The 19,190-nt window shown below is 37.6% G+C and overlaps 1 protein-coding gene across 1 annotated transcript; it reads right to left on the reverse strand.

Annotated features, from left to right (window-relative positions):
• Positions 1–1,265: 1,265 nt before the first annotated feature.
• Positions 1,266–17,955, reverse strand: zgc:153184 (uncharacterized protein LOC751652 homolog). The gene is made up of 7 exons (XM_060888650.1): positions 17,723–17,955; positions 8,123–8,206; positions 6,977–7,051; positions 6,649–6,720; positions 4,741–4,941; positions 3,480–3,953; positions 1,266–2,621 (listed from the first exon to the last, which is right to left on the reverse strand). Exons 1-7 carry the CDS (start codon positions 17,726–17,728, stop codon positions 2,589–2,591), a joined length of 945 nt encoding a protein of 314 aa, XP_060744633.1. The 5' UTR covers positions 17,729–17,955; the 3' UTR covers positions 1,266–2,588.
• Between the last annotated feature and the right edge of the window lie 1,235 nt (positions 17,956–19,190).

The following is a 19,190-nucleotide window of genomic DNA, read 5'->3' on the forward strand; positions in this document are numbered from 1 at the left end:
AGACAGTGGCACCAAATCAGTGTCCCAGCACTGCTCCTGGATTATCCCTGGGCTTCATACATTTTGGCATTTTCCTTCCTCCAATACACCCATGTAGACTGGGAAAAGACTGTTTAGCAGTAACTATCTAGGCCAGGGCTGTAATGGGTAGAAGGCATCATATTATCATATTACTCACTCACTCACTCATCTTCTACCGCTTATCCGAACTACCTCGGGTCACGGGGAGCCTGTGCCTATCTCAGGCATCATCAGGCATCAAGGCAGGATACACTCTGGACGGAGTGCCAACCCATCGCAGGGCACACACACACACACACTCTCATTCACTCACGCAATCACACACTAGGGACAATTTTCCAAAGATGCCAATCAACCTACCATGCATGTCTTTGGACCGGGGGAGGAAACCGGAGTACCCGGAGGAAACCCCCGAGGCACGGGGAGAACGTGCAAACTCCACACACAAAGTGGTTTGAGGTGTGAGGCGAACGTGCTAACCACTAAGCCACCGTGCCCCCCTGCATCATATTACTAAGCAACACTATTCAAATCAGGTGACTCTGGTCTCTCTCTCCCCCTCCCCTTCCCCCTCCCCTTCCCTCTCCCTCTCCCTCCCCCTCCCCTTCTCTCTCCCCCTCCCCTTCCCCCTCCCCTTCCCTCTCCCTCTCCCTCCCCCTCCCCTTCTCTCTCCCCCTCCCCTTCCCCCTCCCCTTCCCTCCCCTCCCCCCTCCCCTTCCCTCTCCCTCCCCCTTCCCTCTCCCTCCCCCTCCCCTTCCCTCTCCCCCTCCCCCTCCCCTTCCCTCTCCCCCTCCCCTTCCCTCTCCCCCTCCCCTTCCCTCTCCCTCTCCCCCTCCCCTTCTTGCTCCTTCTCCCCTTCTCATTCAGTTGGGCAGTGGTCATCAATTAAGTCCAAGAAGGCTAGAATCCCTACTCTCACAAGCAATGTGTAATTAACTGGTGTGTTGAAACAGGTGTCTTTGAGAAGGGAGCTCATCAATCTGTGTGAGACTCTGGGCCTCCAGGACTGGAATTGATGACTGCTGGTGTAAGAACTACACTGCCAGAGAATCTCTGTCTGGGTTCCCACTCTTGTGTACAAAGGGCTGGTGTGCATGCAGGTTTTCATTCCAGGCAAGCAGGAGTCACACCCAATTCCACCTGATAAATCAGGTGATCTTGGCTTTCAGTAGATGAGGTAGATGAGATGAGGCATGGCAATGCCAATGTAATGAACTGCATTTGAAGGGAAAATATCACAAAGCTTGCTACGATGCTACATGATCATTTTTACAAATGAAAGCAATTTTTCATTTTTGAAAGCAAAAGGAAGAAAATGAGTGGGTCATAGAAGCATGTGGGAAAATATGTGAGGTATGAAAAGGCTAATTTAATGATTTAAAATGGTTTTACATACATCAAACAGAATCCTGTCAACTCTCTTAAAAACCATTGATTATTATTATTATTATTATTATTATTATTATTATTATTATTATTATTATTATTATTATTATTAGCAAGTTAAACACAATTGGCCAAAAAGTGTGTTTAATTATGGTGTGGAGTTATACTGATTACTTACAAGCTTGTCTATGGGCACTTTTTAATTGGCTTCGATTCAATATCAAGAGTTTTACAAATGCTAGACTGCCCCCCTGTGGGCACTGCAGAGGGATAAATTTTTCTTGGGGATACATCTGCATGGCAGATCAATAATACAAATAACCCATTTACATGTATTAAGTAGACTATTTTGGTAACAACATTTCAGAAGCATTTGTTCATTTTAATTAATACGCCAGTGCTCTTGAATTCTTAAATCTGATTGGTCAGTAGGTGTGCATAATTTTTGAATGGACATAAACCTTGAATATTTTTTGAAAGTGAGACTTTAGGCTGCTAGATGAAAGCTTTTGGGTGGTATCAAACCACTGCATAAAAATAATAAAAAGAAATAATTCAAACCCAAAACAAATTACAATATAAAGCTCTATAGTCATTCTTATACAGCATATTATCATCTGGGGGAACGAGGTTAAAAACAAAGCTTCCTGAAGGACCATTTGCATAGTTAATGATGCTTAGACTTTTAAAAAGGTTAAAATTTGTTCTGTCACATTATATACTTTGCATAGTATTTGAGGTTTAGTAAGAGCTGCTAGTAACATCATCCTCTTTAACAGTATCTGCACCACTCTGATGGAGTTGCATTCTATTAACAGTTTAAAGACTACATTTTCAGTTACACAATATTAGAGTCAATGAGAGGTTCTGAAGTGTACACTGATATCATGATCCAGAAAGAGAAGAAAAAGGTCAGGAAAGGTTTATATCCTTTCCTAATTTAATACACACTGCAGTATTCCTAGGCCACTGTTAGATGCGTAACCATACAAGGCTTGCTGACAGCTGTGGTAGTGGCTACATTGTTGATTTGAGTGTGAAGGCTTAGAGCATAAATCAGAAAATATAAATCCAGGTCCAGCATTATAAAATACAAGTCTCTGCATTTAGAAAGGGGTCTTCCTCTGGTAGATGTCCTCTATTATACTCTCCATCTTTCATATATGTTTGTCCATGTTTGTTTAGTCTCCAGAAGCTTGAACCTGATCTTGATCCTGAGAGGAAAAAAAGCAATTTGGATTTAGTTTAAATCTAACATTTAGAAGTAAAACCAGGAATAAGTCTCCTTCCTGAGAATGGACTGATTTATAGATGGACAAATAATGCTCATATATGAATGTTAGCTGAGATCCTGTCTAAAAGGACACATCTGAGGTTCCTTATAAAGAAGATTGGGTTCATTCAATGATTAATATTAGATATATTTAAATGTGTGTGATTGCGTGAGTGAATGAGTGTGTGTGTGCCCTGCGATGGGTTGGCACTCCGTCCAGGGTGTATCCTGCCTTGATGCCCAATGACGCCTGAGATAGGCACAGGCTCCCCGTGACCCGAAGTAGTTCGGATAAGCGGTAGAAGATGAATGAATGAATGAATATTTAAATGTGTTTGTATTTATCCCCAATGAGCAAGTCTGCGCTGACTCGGGTGGCAACGGAAAGGAAAAACTCCCTTGAATTGTAAAAGGAAGACAACCTTGAGAGACACCAGACTCAAAGGGGAACCTCACCCTCATTTGGGTTTCATACTTTCTCTGATATCTGTCTCTAATATATTTTATATTATATTTTTCTTTTTCTACCTTTATGCATGTACATTCTGTTTTATATCACTGGACAGTTGTCAAAGAAACATTCATATTGTAATGTCTATGGTTGTGTGTCTTGACGTGTTGGTAGATAAGCAACATTGTAGATATGCAAACTACAGTGTGACTGAGTGGGTACGGTGCATACAGTATGTGCTTAGGGACTCAACAAAGCTGACTTTTGACAGCTAGTCTACATCGAACGTTTGCGGTTATGTATTCTATCATAATGTACACTCATGTACCATTAATGTTAAAGAATTACCTCTTCATCCATGTTCTTCTCAGTAGAGTCTCTTAAAGTTTCTTCTTCTTTCTTTGATCCTCCCATCTCCCCCGTGCTATGTTCCTCAAGTGCCTTTTCCTCTTGTTGGTTGTCCACAGCTTCTGAAGCCTCTGGAATTCCTGAGCTCTTTTCCTCTGCTATCTGTTCCTTGTTCTCCCCTTCATTGTCTTCAATCCCCTCATTTTGCTTGGTCACATCATCATGTTCTTCCTGCAGCTCTGTGTCTTTTACAGTGATGGGAGGAGTGGAGTCTTCCTGGCTCTCATGTGTCTCCTCCTGTGGGACATTCGATGCATCCTTAGTATTGCCGTTCTTGTCTGGAGTGTTGTCACCACCGTGTTGATCACAGAGAGACCTGTTTTCCTCAGGTGTGTCTGGAACCAGCTCTTCATCAGCTGACTTCCTGTGCTGGCGGGTGGGTGGCCGCCGCTTGAAAGACAGCCGGATTCGACTCTGTGGAGACAAAAAGCAAAACAGTGTCATTTTTTTTTGTAGGTTTAAACAGACCCTTACTTACCCCGTATGCACTGAAATACAGTACAGTACAGTGTCTTTGAAATGTATATATTATATTATTGGACAAAGGGTGGCACTAGTTTTCACTGCAGCAGCTCTAATTGCTGCCTCACAGCTCCACATCCTGACCTCACGCTGCCTGGTTTTCCTTCTGGCTCTCTGGTTTCCTCCCACCTCACAAAACATGTCTATGATATGTGTGAATGCAAATATGGATAATGCTCCAAAATGGGCCTCACACCCAGTGTACCTGGGTTAGACAGTTGTGCTTTTAATGCTACCTTGTCTAGAGCATAATTATCCATGATCTTAACTTAAATCATACCACAAAAACACTGACTATAATGATGCTAATCTAACTGATAGAGAGGGGTAATGATTTGAGAAGGACCACTTCCTGTACATAGATTATCATTTTCATCCTCCATTGCTAGCCACTTTGAGCTTATATGGAGCTTTGGCTCTGAAAACAGCTCAACCTCTGCTGCTAATGTGTCCTTGTTTGCATGCGCATGACATCTGTTCTTCCTAAATTTATAGTTTCATTTGTGTGACCTTTTTGCTTATAAATGTCAGGAGAAGTCAATAGGTTAAAATTACTAAATCCCAGAACAACCTAAGTTTTCACACAGTTCAAAATATAAAAACAGCATTACATATACAGTACATATTCTCTAAGCTGGTTTGGTGTTTAACATTTAGGAATTGAGTAAAGCAGTCAGACCTTGTTAAAACTGGGCAGTGTGGTGCCCTCAGCTGGTTGCTCGAAGCTGATGGGCACCTCATTGGCATCGTGCTGCTGAGGGGGCCTCAGGGTGGGACTCTGGGGACTGCAGGGTTTATTGAGACAGAATGCAGACTGTTGCTTCCCTTCTGGATTTTTGGCTGAGTTGAGCAATATAGTGGGTAACAGTATGGGACTGGCCTACATGGGACAAGAAAAAAGCAACATTGCACTACATAAATGCCACATAATGCTAATGTATTGTATGATAAATGTGAAGCATGATTCATTATGTGTTGAGTGCCTCTAAAGCTATATCAGCTAGCCTAAGCTAATATGCATTCATATTTTAGAATGACTGTTTAAAAATAATCATCCTAAACATAATCAGAGACAATAAGTTGAGATATTCTTGGTGATAGTCATTATTATTATTATTATTATTATTATTATTATTATTATTATTATTATTATTATTATTATATCTATCAGCTATTTATATTTCTAGAAGAACACAGGTTCTCGCTCACAACTTTGTTGTTTCACAAAATAGAAGACAGAAAAATCACATGACCTGGATCAAGCACAGTTTATCCAAAAGAAGAACGAAACTTTTAATTAAATTGCACAGCCATTATTTGAATTAGAGGTGGCACTAGGTATGTTTCCTACCTGTACAGGAGATAAGAAGTAGAGAAAGAAGTGGCAGCCCTTTTGTCTCTTGGCTGCTAAGTCAAGAGCAGGACAACTCAGCAGCCTGGCAACACGGCTAAGACCTGATCTGATTAGCAAGCAAGGCTGGGCCAACCCGAGCTACAGGGACTCTATAAATCCCTAAATGCTACTGTAAATCCTCCAGAATAACCACACAATGTGTACAATGTGTTTTAGGGATGTAACCAAATATAAATACATTATTTGGATAAACAGATAATGCTTCTTAAATTAATAAAAATCCAGAGAAAAAGAGACAGTTATGGTTTTTTTTTTTTTTTTAAGATGGTTTGTGAGAAAATGCATCTATTTGAGAATAGCAGGAAACAGGAAGTCTGCAGGAAGCGACAAAAATGGTTTTACTTTCATGTGATGAGGGTTCAAACATGCTTGACTAATCAGTTGATACTAATTCTGATCTTGAGTGAAGGTCAAGGAACTGTACAGGAATTTAAATAAAGCATAAATAAATAAAAAAAATCACTTCCTTTTCTTGCAACCTGTGTTTCCAGGGTATAATAGTGGGGTTCATGTTTAAGTAACAAAAACAACAACAACAACCTTCCTGTCTAGACCAATCTCAATTGAATTACAAATACAGATAAAGATATAAATATCTGGAGCATAGATGCAGATAATGACATTGTTACACCTGTAAGTACAACTTTAAACGCCACTGTTAAACACTATGGGGCAGCAGAGATACATAGAGTTGGTAGAATAGCACATTTCTTCAAGCATGAAGAGGATATACAGCTATTCCCTAATACTAGCCAAATGATATATAGCTATACTGGTATTCATTAGCGCGAGTCTATCTGTGAGGAACTGACTTAGACAGAAATAGTACTGTGGGACATCTGAGTGTTGAAGGTTTGCATGTATACAGTTTGCATGTATGTCATAAATACTGAAAGTACTCATGAAGGAAGCTGCAAGATGGAGCATTTCCTGTGTAAAGTGCTTCCTTAGCACTGCTGAATCATACACACCAACACAACTAACAGGGTTTCTTGGTCCAGTATGAGTAAGAGCTTGCATTCATCACACAGTGTAGTAGTATTTGGTATTAAAATAAAATATAAGATACTAATTTTTATTTTTAAAAAACTGTATAAATTGTACAAATATAATCCGTTTTCTGTATTCAGTTATTTGTTACTAATCATTACAGTGAGATATCAGGATATTTACCTGCAGTTTCTCAATGAGGGGAGAATGCTTCAGCTTGGCCTTGGGTGGAGGTTGAGGAGTACAAGCCAGTTTCTTTGACAGAAAAATGGAGGTGTAGGTCAGAACATATCTCCAAATAATAACAATCATAAACACCATTAAGTGCTAAAGTAAACAGTATACTTAACATGCTAACATTAAGTACAGAGTGCAGCTCTTTCTGTACATTGATATAAGCTGTTAAGCTTGGCTTAGGTGAGGAAGATTGTCTTCTTGATTATACATAATGCTGAATAAGACATTCACTGACAGTTCACACAGAAGTGATGTATCTTAGTTCAATTCTCACCTCCGTCTCACTCGCATTTTCCATCTGGTCATGTAATTTCAGAGAACATGGAGGGCTCCTTTGAACACGTTTTCTCTGACACAGTAAGAGATGGACTTGCATTACAAATCAGACAGAATATGTAGAATGCTAATAAACAATATATAATGGACTTCACCCATTCAATATACCTATATACAGTACTTTTATATTTATACCATGGCACTTGTGAAGATATTTAATTTTCTAGAACAGCAGAAAATCACGATTTTATAATAATGCATTTGTACTTGTATATTATCGTTTCTATAGTAACAAATCATTCACTAGGGCTTGTGTGGTGAAACAGATTCACTCTTATGGTGGAAACAAATTGCTCTTACTTAATAGAAAGCTGTAACAAGCTGCTATCTTTGAGAGGAAGTGAGGGAAATATTTATAGCTCCTTTAACAAAACTGATAACAGGACCTAATTTTTTTGTTTCATAACTAGCATATAAAAATATAGAAACGTGCTGTTTAAAAATAATTGCACGTCTTGGCAAATTGTCATGGTATAAGAGGAATAAAAGACTTCTGGATGTGCTGTTTTAGGAAAATAAATGTTGGAGTAGTAACAATATCTCACTTCAACAATGCTGCATCACTCCACCCAGCTGTTGATCATTTTTCAATAACATCAAGTCCTAAAGTCTTTTTATAACTTTCACAGATGATATACAGTCCTTCAACATCAGTGTGTCTAGACTTGGGTTATAATCATAAAGACATTTTAGTACTCATGTAAAGGCCAACTAGACCATACTCTAAGGACTATTAGTGAAAATGTCTTAAAGTTTATTAGATGGTTAACAGACTACTACATTACATACATTTATGGAATTTTGTAGATGCCCTCATTCAGAGCGATTTTTTTTAAATCTCATTTTATAAAACTAAGCAGTTGAGGTTTAAAGTGCCTTGCTCAGCTGGACCTGGGATTTGAACTCGCAACTTTCTGATTGTTAAGCCAACACCTTAACCATTAGGCTACCACATCCCCATTACTACAATGGGGGTTGGCACATTATTCTTAACATGTCTGTTTTGTCTCTTCTGCAATTGAGAAAAACTATAGTAACATGCAAGAATAGAGTCAATAAGAGAATAAATTAAATGAAAGATTACCTCATCTATCTTTGGCACTGGCGGTGGAGGACTTTTGAACTTTCCAGCCAGTTCAGCCACTGATAACTTAACTGGAGACCCGTCCTGAGAAGGTAAAAGAGAGCTCATGAATTCATGCATGCATACCTACAGGTTTGTGTTGTTAAAGGAGTATTTGTGGTTTTAATCATTCTCTTTAGCTACAGAATATGTAGATTGTCAATATGCCTTTATCAGAGACATCATTTCATAACACCTAATTTCAATCCCAAGCTTAAGCTACATGCAGTAACACCTATATTAACCTGAATTTTGTTTGGAATAAAAAAACCTGCCACCTCACTGGTCCTTTGATAATGAGATTTTTGCACTAAGGAAAGCATAAATAACCAGGATTGCATTTTACATATTACATTTGTATTAGAAAGTTGGCTAGAATGTGTTTTGGGCTAGCACAGCTTCTTTTTGATCTACAACTGCCCTTAGCCATGCATTATATAAATTAGTTTTATGTATAAAAGATTCACTTTTCCTTTCTAAATCCAGGGAAATATCTTAAAATAAAAGTTAAACAAACAAACAAACACTGGAGTATTTCTTGAAGTCCACAGTCTCATCACTGAGATATATCCATAGAACAAAGAATTGCACCACAAAAGTTGTCAGCAGTGTAAATAGTACTTAAGTAATTTTGCACTGACCCTGAACAAAGCTTTGCGTATTAACTCCTTTACCTTAGTTTTAACCCAAGGTTTGCTTTCTGTTTCATAACCTCGTCCAGATAGTAAGCCCAGGATGTATTCAAAATCTGACACAGTCATTGAACAGTGACTCTATTTAGATTTGTATGCTAAACTGTGTTGATTTATGTGCTTTTTCCACATATCCTACTAATGTGCCTCATGAATTAAAGAACTGATGCATTGGCCTCTTTGTTTTGTTAAAAGATTTACTGAGCGCAGACACTGTTACTGCTGGATGTTCTCTGACCCGTGCATTTCTGAGGCAGTTTAAACCTCACTTTGTTTTTTTCACACTGTTGACACAGGGTTCCCACAGAACCTAGAATATGAACAGACCACCAAAAGAGTAAGCTTAAGAATTACAAGGCTGCAGTGGAGAGAATGTGTCCAAATAGTAGTTTTACATGCCTCTGTATTTTTCACAGACATCAGATAAACCATGATGCAAGAATTACCTTCAGACTCAGACAGCACTTGTTTTATGAGGCCGATCACATTTCCCGCTTTCACAACAACAGGAAAATGAAGCGGGTCTTGCACGAAAAGTGGCTGAAAATGTAGCACAGGGAAATGATGACATCAGCCCAGAAGGGCATTAGGGACAGAGGGGCTGGGAGGTTTGGGTGTTTCCTAGAACATTAACACAGCTGACTAACATCATGCTAACTGCCTGGGGAATTACAGACAAAGATAACAGTTTCCATTTGTTTCTCTTTCTCATTCAAGGTAGTTTTGTAGTAGAAAATGAATAACCATTATAAAGTTATGGATATTGACACTGAGCGTCTTTTGCTTTACTTCCATTTTTCTTCTCACATGGTTTCTTTTGCTCTGAAAGATATTCAGGACACAGCACTCTTTACACACAGATCCTCCTTATTACCTCTAGCTTTGGGTGTCTGCCCTGTCTGAGCCAAACCCTTTGGAAACATTAGCACACTTCTCCCACAAACATTCTTAGTCTCACAGATATACACACATTCCCTATTCCACACACAAACACAGTGATCTCACCTACCACGTTCCCTCCACCCAAAGAAGGATTACTACATGCACACATCAAATCCTGCACACGTTACCTAAATACTGTTCACTAATACACACAAACAGAAAGAGAAACATTTTCCTTTTAAATTCCTACAGTTCCTTTTTTTCATCGGTGATAAGAAAAATCCCCCAGAGACCACCCACCCTTCTTTCATTATTTTGTAGACCATGATTGTTAACTCCTTCCTGTCTATTAAAAACAAAACCTAAGTTCTCACAGTGGAAAAATCTCACAGGAAGACAATAGAGTTGAATGTTTATTAAACTTTTAAGCTTCTGTTGTTTAACCAAAGCTGATAGTTTCTAGTATAAAACATTTGGACAGCAGCCATGACTTTACTCCTTGGTCTACAGAAATGACCTTCAGACTTAGACGGACACAAAGGCTGCAAAAATAACTTACACAATTACTGACTCAAGTTTCCAGCCCCTTTTTAAACACACTAACACTCAAGTTCAGTACTGTTGCCAAATGTGATCATATTCACACTCATTATCTAACAGCTCGCATGCAATTCAATCATTATCACAAGTAAGCACAGTCATACCTACACCATGTAGGGCAAAATTTACAAATCACCCAAAAGTAAGACTGTGCTCAATTCTATAGCATATATGAGTTCAAGACCCTGCGAAGGCCAGAAAGGTCCTCTGTGAGAAAGAAAACCTAGCCAAATCTATTTTAAGGATTTTAAGCCTGAGAAAAACTCTACCAAGCGGTTACGAAGGCTTGGGTCATTAGTTTCTTGTTGACATTGACATGAACCATGTCCAGAGATAGAAAATATTTCCCAACAGTCAACTTTACTAAATAACCACAACTATGTACAAGATTGTACGTTGCATTTCAGGGATTTAAAGAAGTAGTGTATTGAGGAAATATTTATTCTATATTTCATTCAGGAGAGTCTGAATACTAGAAGCTCTAGCGTTGTAGGAACCCATACACTCACACACTCACTCAGACACAAATGCAATTCACTCCTTACCTCTACCTTCTGACATCTCTGACATCTTTATTCATATTCAACACTACAGCTTTAAAATGTAATAGTATTAATGTATTAATTAATGTAGTATTAAATGTATGTATGTATTAAATGTAATTAATGTATTAAATGTATTAAATGTATTAAATGTAATTAATGTAGTATTAAAGGGCAACTTTTCAGTTGTTATATTTAAAAAAGGTGAGAACTCTGATTCTGGTTGTGATTCATGCAAAAGAGAAAGATATTTCCGTTCAATTAAGTATGTTTTATTTATTATATATATCCACCACACACCACAAAATAGAAATTGAGGTCTGAGATCAGCAGCTCGGTGCCGGATGGGGAAGTTTATTCTGTATAAGTTTACAGAAGTTTATTCATTATCTTGCCATTATCTACTGTATGGCAAGGCTGTAATCTTCACTATAAAATGTACAATCTGTGATCGTTACTGGTCTAGAAGGACTTTGAAAAATTAAACATTACACAAAGTGTGAAAAAAAAAGTGTTCAACTTGCTGAATAAATAGATGTTGATAATACATTATATTAATAGTATAACATGATAGAAATGTACATGCAGTATGTATTCTTAATACAGTAACATCTTTTCAGTTACCATTAGACTAGATGTTAGAATGTGAGTAAACATTAAATGCTAAAATATCAAGCGGCTCTTCCTTCTGCTTAAAGTAATGAAAAGTGAAAGATTTCTAGAAAAGTGAAAGAGGTCACTAGAGTAAAATCATTTGCTACAGATCAGCTGACCAGTGCAAAATTCTACAACAAAGAGAACTAAGAAATAATCAAACAAGCAGTCTTTCTCAGACAGCAAACACGTGATATGGTGAACGGGTTACCTCTTCTAGAGGAGAGGCTCATATGAGAATCTTGTCTAATTATAGACACCAGGGCAAGTTGTGATAGGTTTTATTCATTGAGTTATTTACTGCATGCTTTGAACAGATTAAAAAAGGAAAGACAAAGACAAAAGCAATGAGTCCTAAAAGCAATGAAGCCTGTGAAGGAGAATATATCATTGTATATATCTACCTGATTTCTGTTTATAGTAACAGCAATATATTATACTAATAGCCATATATTTTGTTTATAGGACATACCATTCTGTAAATTGCAGTTTATACTAATAGCCATCTGCATATTGTATTCATAGTACATATATATTCACCTGTATATTATATTCATAGTACATACACATCTGTAAATTACTGTTTTTAGCAATAGCCATATATTTTATTACATCCTTCTGTAAATTTCAGTTATATATTATAGCCATCTGTATATTATGTTCATAGTACACACACATCTGTAAATCACTTCATATTATCATTTTATTTAACTTATCTAGGTCTTGTAAAAACTGTATATCCTGCACTTGCTGCTGTTGCACTCTGGTTAGACCTAAACTGCATTTCGTTGCCTTGTACTTGTACATGTGTAATGACAATAAAGTTGAATCTAATCTAAAAAACATCTAATATAGATTTTTAATATATATGTATAATGTATACTCTAATATATATATATATATATATATATATATATATATATATATATATATATATGTGTGTGTGTGTGTGTGTGTGTGTGTGTGTGTGTGTGTGTGTGTGTGTGTGTGTGTGTGTGTGTGTGTATATAAAATGGAGTCTTTGTGGAGTAGAAATTGAGAAAAGTGAAGTTTATATTTATTTAAATCTGCTGGATTAAATTGAAGGACACTGATTTCAGGCTGCCTGGAATGATCATATAAAATAGCAACCAAGTCTTGTTAATGCTACCAGCAGACTTGCAAATATCCTTTGTTTCTCCAAGTTTCCAAGGAGACCCGCTTGAAATTAAATCACTTTTCCACTGGAAAAAGTTTAGCCCTTCACTTGTGTTAAACAATTATAACAAGTTTAGAAAATTGCCCTTTTTCAGAGTCAAAAGAACACTGTACAGAACAATATCTGCCAACTCTCTCTATGCTGTGAACATCAAGTCCAACAACAGTTTAGAGAATAAAGCTTTACTCTGTGATTTAATCTCCAAACTTGCTGTAATTAAAAAGAATAACCATGCTACATTCTACCAGATTCTACATTCTACGTTACATCAGGTAAATTTACACCTCATTCTCTTACCTGCTGCTTGTGCATCCGGCCTGGAATTCCACAGAAGACACATGGATCTGAGAGATGTACTTTAGTGTGGGTGTGAGCTTGTGGTCACCATTAACATTGTTGTGGACAGATCTAAACAAAACTAACTTCACAAGTGGGATTTTTTGAGGGAAAAATATAGTTGAAAGCAATTATAAACCTAAGTGATGTAGCTGAGGCTGAACTGTCCATCTGAGGCATTTCTCCTTGAGGGTTTTTTTTGTGTGTGTTTTCCAATGTGTCACAGGACAGAATGGTGGATTCCTATTTAATTTTCTTATTTCCAGTTTTGGCCATGAGTAACGGATATTTGAAGCACTATACAAATATAGATATAGAATGTTTTAAACCCCTAATAGATAGACACTAACAGTCTGATTTTTAATGGCACAAGCCTTAAAGCACTGAAAACAGATATCAAGCCCTATACATAAGCCATACACTTCAGCAATACCAAATATGGATTCTAATGTCAAGGCAAGTCCTGAAAAATTCACTGGAATGTCAAACAATGATATACTGCAAAAATAGTTGCCATAGGGTTTTTCTTTTCAATGTATCAAGACATTGAGCTTGAACACCAGCAGTGCAGACATGTACTCATACACATTCTAACTATACAGGAGTGCACAGAGTAAAGCTCTATATACAGAAACCTAGAAGCGTCAGAAGACAGAAAGCTTCCTCTCACTGCTTTTGCTCTGAGTGGTTAATGTCTCCACTTCCCCATTCTAGGATAATGCACTGCTGGCGGATAACTAAAGTCATGCCTTGCTTTTCTCAAGACCCTTCCATTCAAGATCCTCAGGAGATAAAAGAAATGCTTCTTAATTTATCCATGAAATACTTCCTGTACTTATAAGAATAGGAATTTTTCTGCAAGAACAGTCTCTCCTCAAACTGTAATCAATCTTCATGGATCATTAACCCTTTTAGTAGTTTATCTATTAAAAAGCTTTGTGTGTTTGTGTGTGTGTTTGTGTGTGTGTGTGTGTGTGTGTGTGTGTGTGTGTGTGTGTGTGTGTGTGTGTGTGTGTGTGTGTGTGTGTGTGACGGACTTCATGACATTTGGTAGCATCAAATTACATAAAATTTCAGAACAGGCTTAACTGGTCAATGACCTGCTTGTGTTCAATTGCTTTTGTGTTCAAAAAGTTGTGTGCAATGTGTCCTTTTTTGATACTGTTTGACTTGTGTGCAGTCTTTGACATTATTGACCTTGATATTTTTTATCAGCAGACTGGAAACCATGCTCTGATGAGTTCCTGTTTGGTTTAGATCCTATGTAAAAGACAATTTGACAGTTTGATCAGACTCCTCAAACACTTAAAATATGCCACATGGTGCACCACAAAGTTCTGTTTTAGGCTTTCTAATCTTTGTCTGGGGCATTCACAAAGATAATGTTGTCTTGTTGGCCGACTATAGAGAGTTCTTATAAGTTCAGACAGACTCAGTTATACACATTAGCAAAACAGAAGGTTATACAACATTAAAGATGTAAAAGCTTTGAATGGGATCTTCTTGCTCCTAAAATCTCAAAGGTAGATACTAAGTCTCCAAAAAAGTCCCTTCTTCTTCTTTTCTTCTTCTTCTTCTATTTATCATTATTATTACATGTAACACATCTTTTTAAGTTTCCGCATGCTAGAAAGCACTAAGTGCTTAACCTATGAGCAAGCACTGATTTGTAATAAGTCAGACAAGGGAACTAAGACATCCAACACATCAAACTGACAGACTCCTGCCTTAGAAAGCCAAATTACTTTTAGTATTCTATCTCACAAAATACACCTAATTTAACTCACTGGCTTATTACCAAGGGCTGAATATTATGTGTCTGAAGGTGTCGTCGTATTAAGGCTGGAGTCTAAGAACCATCTTGTAGAGGAGGCTTCATGTCATATGATTCTAGACCTAATGAACAGGAACCTTACCAACTGATAAACTAATCATGATTGAAACAGCCACTGTAATAACAATTCACTCATCTGTTGACTCACAGATAAGTATGAAACCTTTTAATTCTTTCTGTCTGTTTCCCCTCACAGTTGTCAGCAGATCCTCACTGGTTTCTTTCTTTTACTCAATGAGACATGGATATTAGAAGTCTGAGCTAGCTGTTAGTGCTGAGCAACTGACAATAATCAGGAAAATAAAAAGCATGTGGCCTATACACACTGACACAGATAGAGTGACCCTGAAATCCTCATTAAATCATTCAAGAAGTCACTGTCATGGACAACAAAGCAGGTTATCATGAAAACGGTGATAGAGAAACAGAAGAGACATGTCAGAACATGTTGTCTTAGACATATATGATTATATGTAGGTGACTTACTGGAATTCAAGTTTACTTTGAATAAGCAGTGTACACTTTTCTTATTGATAGTGTATTCAATTATTACAATTTTTATTTTTATGTAAAATTACTGAATAATATATTTATATTATTTTATATATGTATACTATATACTATACTATATACTATACCTAGTAGATAGATAGATAGATAGATAGATAGATAGATAGATAGATAGATAGATAGATAGATAGATAGATAGATAGATAGATAGATAGATGACACATTGAACACTAATGTAAGAGAAGTAATGAAAGAGAAGGAGAAGTGTTCTGATCATATGGCAATGTGGCTAATCTGCTGACTACTGCACTTGAATGCTTGACACGGCACCGGACATGGCCAGAGACAATACTAAAAAAGGGGTTTCTCAAATTCCTTTTTTCAATCAAAGAACACAAAATTCCTCACTCTTCAAGCCCACCACCTACACTTTTCTCTTCTTCTTCTTCTTCTTTCGGCTTTTCCCTTCAGGGGTCGCCACAGCGAATCATCTCTCTCCACCTATCCCTATCTTCTGCATCCTCAACACTTGCACCCACTAGCTTCATATCCATACCACTGTTAATCAATTACACCTGCCTATTTTATTGTTACTACAATCCTAACATTTTTTTCAGCTCAGTTTATAACTAAATTACTTGCAATGGTTCTAATTTGTCCAGTGATAGATACTTCATGCTGGCAGCAGTCATGTTACTTTTGTTTTTGCACTTAAGATGACTAATACATGCTCATTCCCATATGCTTGGCAGATCCAGCCCATTCTCTCACATCTGCAGTTATGCTCTGTTCCTAGTTTTACTTTATCCAGCTATATATGGGACCAAGTACACACCCAACCTACCCACACATGCACACATAATATGCACACACTCATAATACACAGGGGACTCCCAAAGCTTTCAGCGGAATAGTAAGTGGCCAGAGGATGTTGTGAATTTTCCCTACTGATTCCACAAGCTTTCCCTGACTTAATCTGCTGGAAGTCAGGCAGCAATCCTGTAAACAATACAGTGCTGTGAGAAAGAATCTTCATTTTTCTTCTATTCACCATTCTTCTCTCTTTCGAGTTCCCCACTTGCTCCTAGCCTGTGGACATTTCAGCTGAGAATAACACATTTTCTTTCGTATCCGTTTTGCCAACATCAGCAAAGACTCATTAAATGCACTTGGGCACTTTTTAGGGCAGCAAGGGAACAAGCAACATGTGCTATGTGAGTGTGTGAGGAAGTGTTCCCATACTGAGATGAGTAGCAAAAAACCTGCACTGGTTAACAGTATACAACAGAAATCAGCACTCTTTATCACTGCTTCTATTTGTAGCATCATCACTGTCTAGGACAAGGTTTCATTTGCAGAATATCTTCTTTGTTGTGCGTATGGAATCACTGCATTGACTTTATTATTCTATAGCAGGGTATCTCAAAATTGCACTGTCAAGGATCTTGTTAACTGTAAACTAAATTTCTCAACACAGATTTGTTTTATGAACAAAATCAGACTTATCAAATATTAGGCTTATTATTTCCATATACAATTCTGGGTATTTACTAGAGGGGAAAAGGGGGGGGATTCCTCAACTTTCCACTGACAAAACACTTTAGATACAAGTTGTATTTATTTAATATAAGTATTATTTTATATTAATAAAAAGAAAAGAAAAGAAAAGAAAAAAAAACACCCAAGCTATGCTTTATGGACTCTTCAGGGTGTCCAGAACCTACCCTGAGATGGTCTATAGTTCTTAATACTCATAAGATTTGGCTTGAGTAAATCTGCATGAGCTAAGTATGACTTGAAGTCTACATACTGTAAGAGTAGCTGCATAAGAGTAACAGACCTCTCAGAGATGCGGAGTATAGAGGTGGCATGGATATATTTCAAGGATCACAGTTTGCAGGACCTTATTCCTACTAACACCTCCTAACCAAAAAAAGCATGCCCACAATCACTAATTCTAACTGAGGAAGTTTTTCTTATTTGCAAGACATTTCAGTAGCCTCTTTAAAAGACCTCCCAGTGGAGTCATAATCGTTTTACACTGTTATACGTGCAGTTATTCTGATTGTATTAGAGTCCCCATTACAGGCTAAGCTCAGTGATACCTCACAAATCTGTTGTCCAATCATTTAACTGTGCTTTTAGAAGTCAGTTCATTCAAGTGAAGTTCCCTTTCCATTCGGTTTAAAGAAAACATTTCAATTTTAAGAAACTTTGAGCTTCCAATTATGTCATGTGGTACATTTCTAAATAAAATCAAGAAAAATCAAAGCAACGATTCAAAAAATGAAGAACAACGTAACTGTACAGTACCTCCATCCTCTGAGTGTGTCGATCTGCCCAGCTGCGCTCTGGTGTGTCCAAGTAACTCTGATTAAAAAGTCAATAAACTTTCCTAGGTTCACACAACCTGAGTCACATTTCTAAAGTAGCAGCTCTACTATTAGACTAAATGATCAACACTGATCCACTGTGTGAGACTGCGGAGAAAGAGGAGAAGGAGAAGAAGGAGGAGGAAGAGGAGGAGGAGGAGGGTTTGGCTGACTGATGTGGTCCGCTGTATTTTGGTTGCGCAACATCATCGGATGTGCGCGTTAACACTGAGACACTGAAGAGTCCGCACTGTGGCGATGTTGCGCTTTACGCACACGCACGAACGCACACGCACGCGTTTTTATCTGACGACAACAGGTTGTGAGAGTTTTTATGTTTGTTGTCTTTGTTGGACCACAGAATAGTGTCTTAACGCGTGCATATGTACTGTAGTGGATGAGAGCAGTATCATCTTTAACCCCACTCATTCCCATGTTAGGGTGTCTGGTGATAAAACAATCCACAAAAACAGAAGGAACACAGAAGGAAGATTTGCATAATAAAACCTTCACATTCTTAATGAAAATATATCCCTTTAAAATACATTACCAAAAGCAAATATCTATGTTTGTTTAATTTGAATGAACCTTTCTGAACTTGGATTAGATTATGTCAGGTATTTTCTGTAGCTCGTCTCTGTGGATGGAGCGAACAGATCAACCCACAGACATCACATAGTGTGTATACACAAAGTGTTTATACAAACACACACATTTATACAACATTACTTTAATGTTATTGGTTATAAGGAAAATACATTTATTTTTGTACCATTACAGTCTAATACTATAAGGGGAATAAAACACTTCAGCATTTGATATCACACCATGGCACCTTGGATTATTTTATCATAAAAGCTAGCTTTGATTCTTACATAACATTCTCTAATAACTGATCTGGTCATAAAACAGTCCATTATCCAAGTACCTGAAAGTACTTATTATATCGTGCACTGTACCTTGCTCTCTCCGATCCTCAACCACTGCTTGACTGGTTCCACCATCATTTATTTGGAAGTGGGACGGAACCAGAGAACCCAAAGGAAACACATGCTTAACCCAATGTGAGCTCTGGATTACAATTTAAGGAGAGTGTCTCCTCACTCAGAAGCAAGGAATTTGGGACAGATCAATGCTTAAACTATAACAATTGTAGTGAACTGCATGCATTATTTTTAATTGCCAATATAATAAAGCAACAATTCAAGCCCCATCATGGCTAAGCTGCCACTGTTGAGGCCTTGAGCAAGGCCTTTATCCCTCTCTGCTCCAGGGGCACTGAAACATGGCTGACCCTGTGCTCTGACCCCAAATTCCAAACAAGTTGTAAAATGCGAAGATCATTTCACTGTACTGTAATTTATATGTGACAAACAGTTTCCCCAGTAATTTTTTTTAACAATATTTAA

This window comes from Tachysurus vachellii, chromosome 15 (genome assembly GCF_030014155.1).
Source record: "Tachysurus vachellii isolate PV-2020 chromosome 15, HZAU_Pvac_v1, whole genome shotgun sequence".
NCBI lineage: Eukaryota > Metazoa > Chordata > Actinopteri > Siluriformes > Bagridae > Tachysurus > Tachysurus vachellii.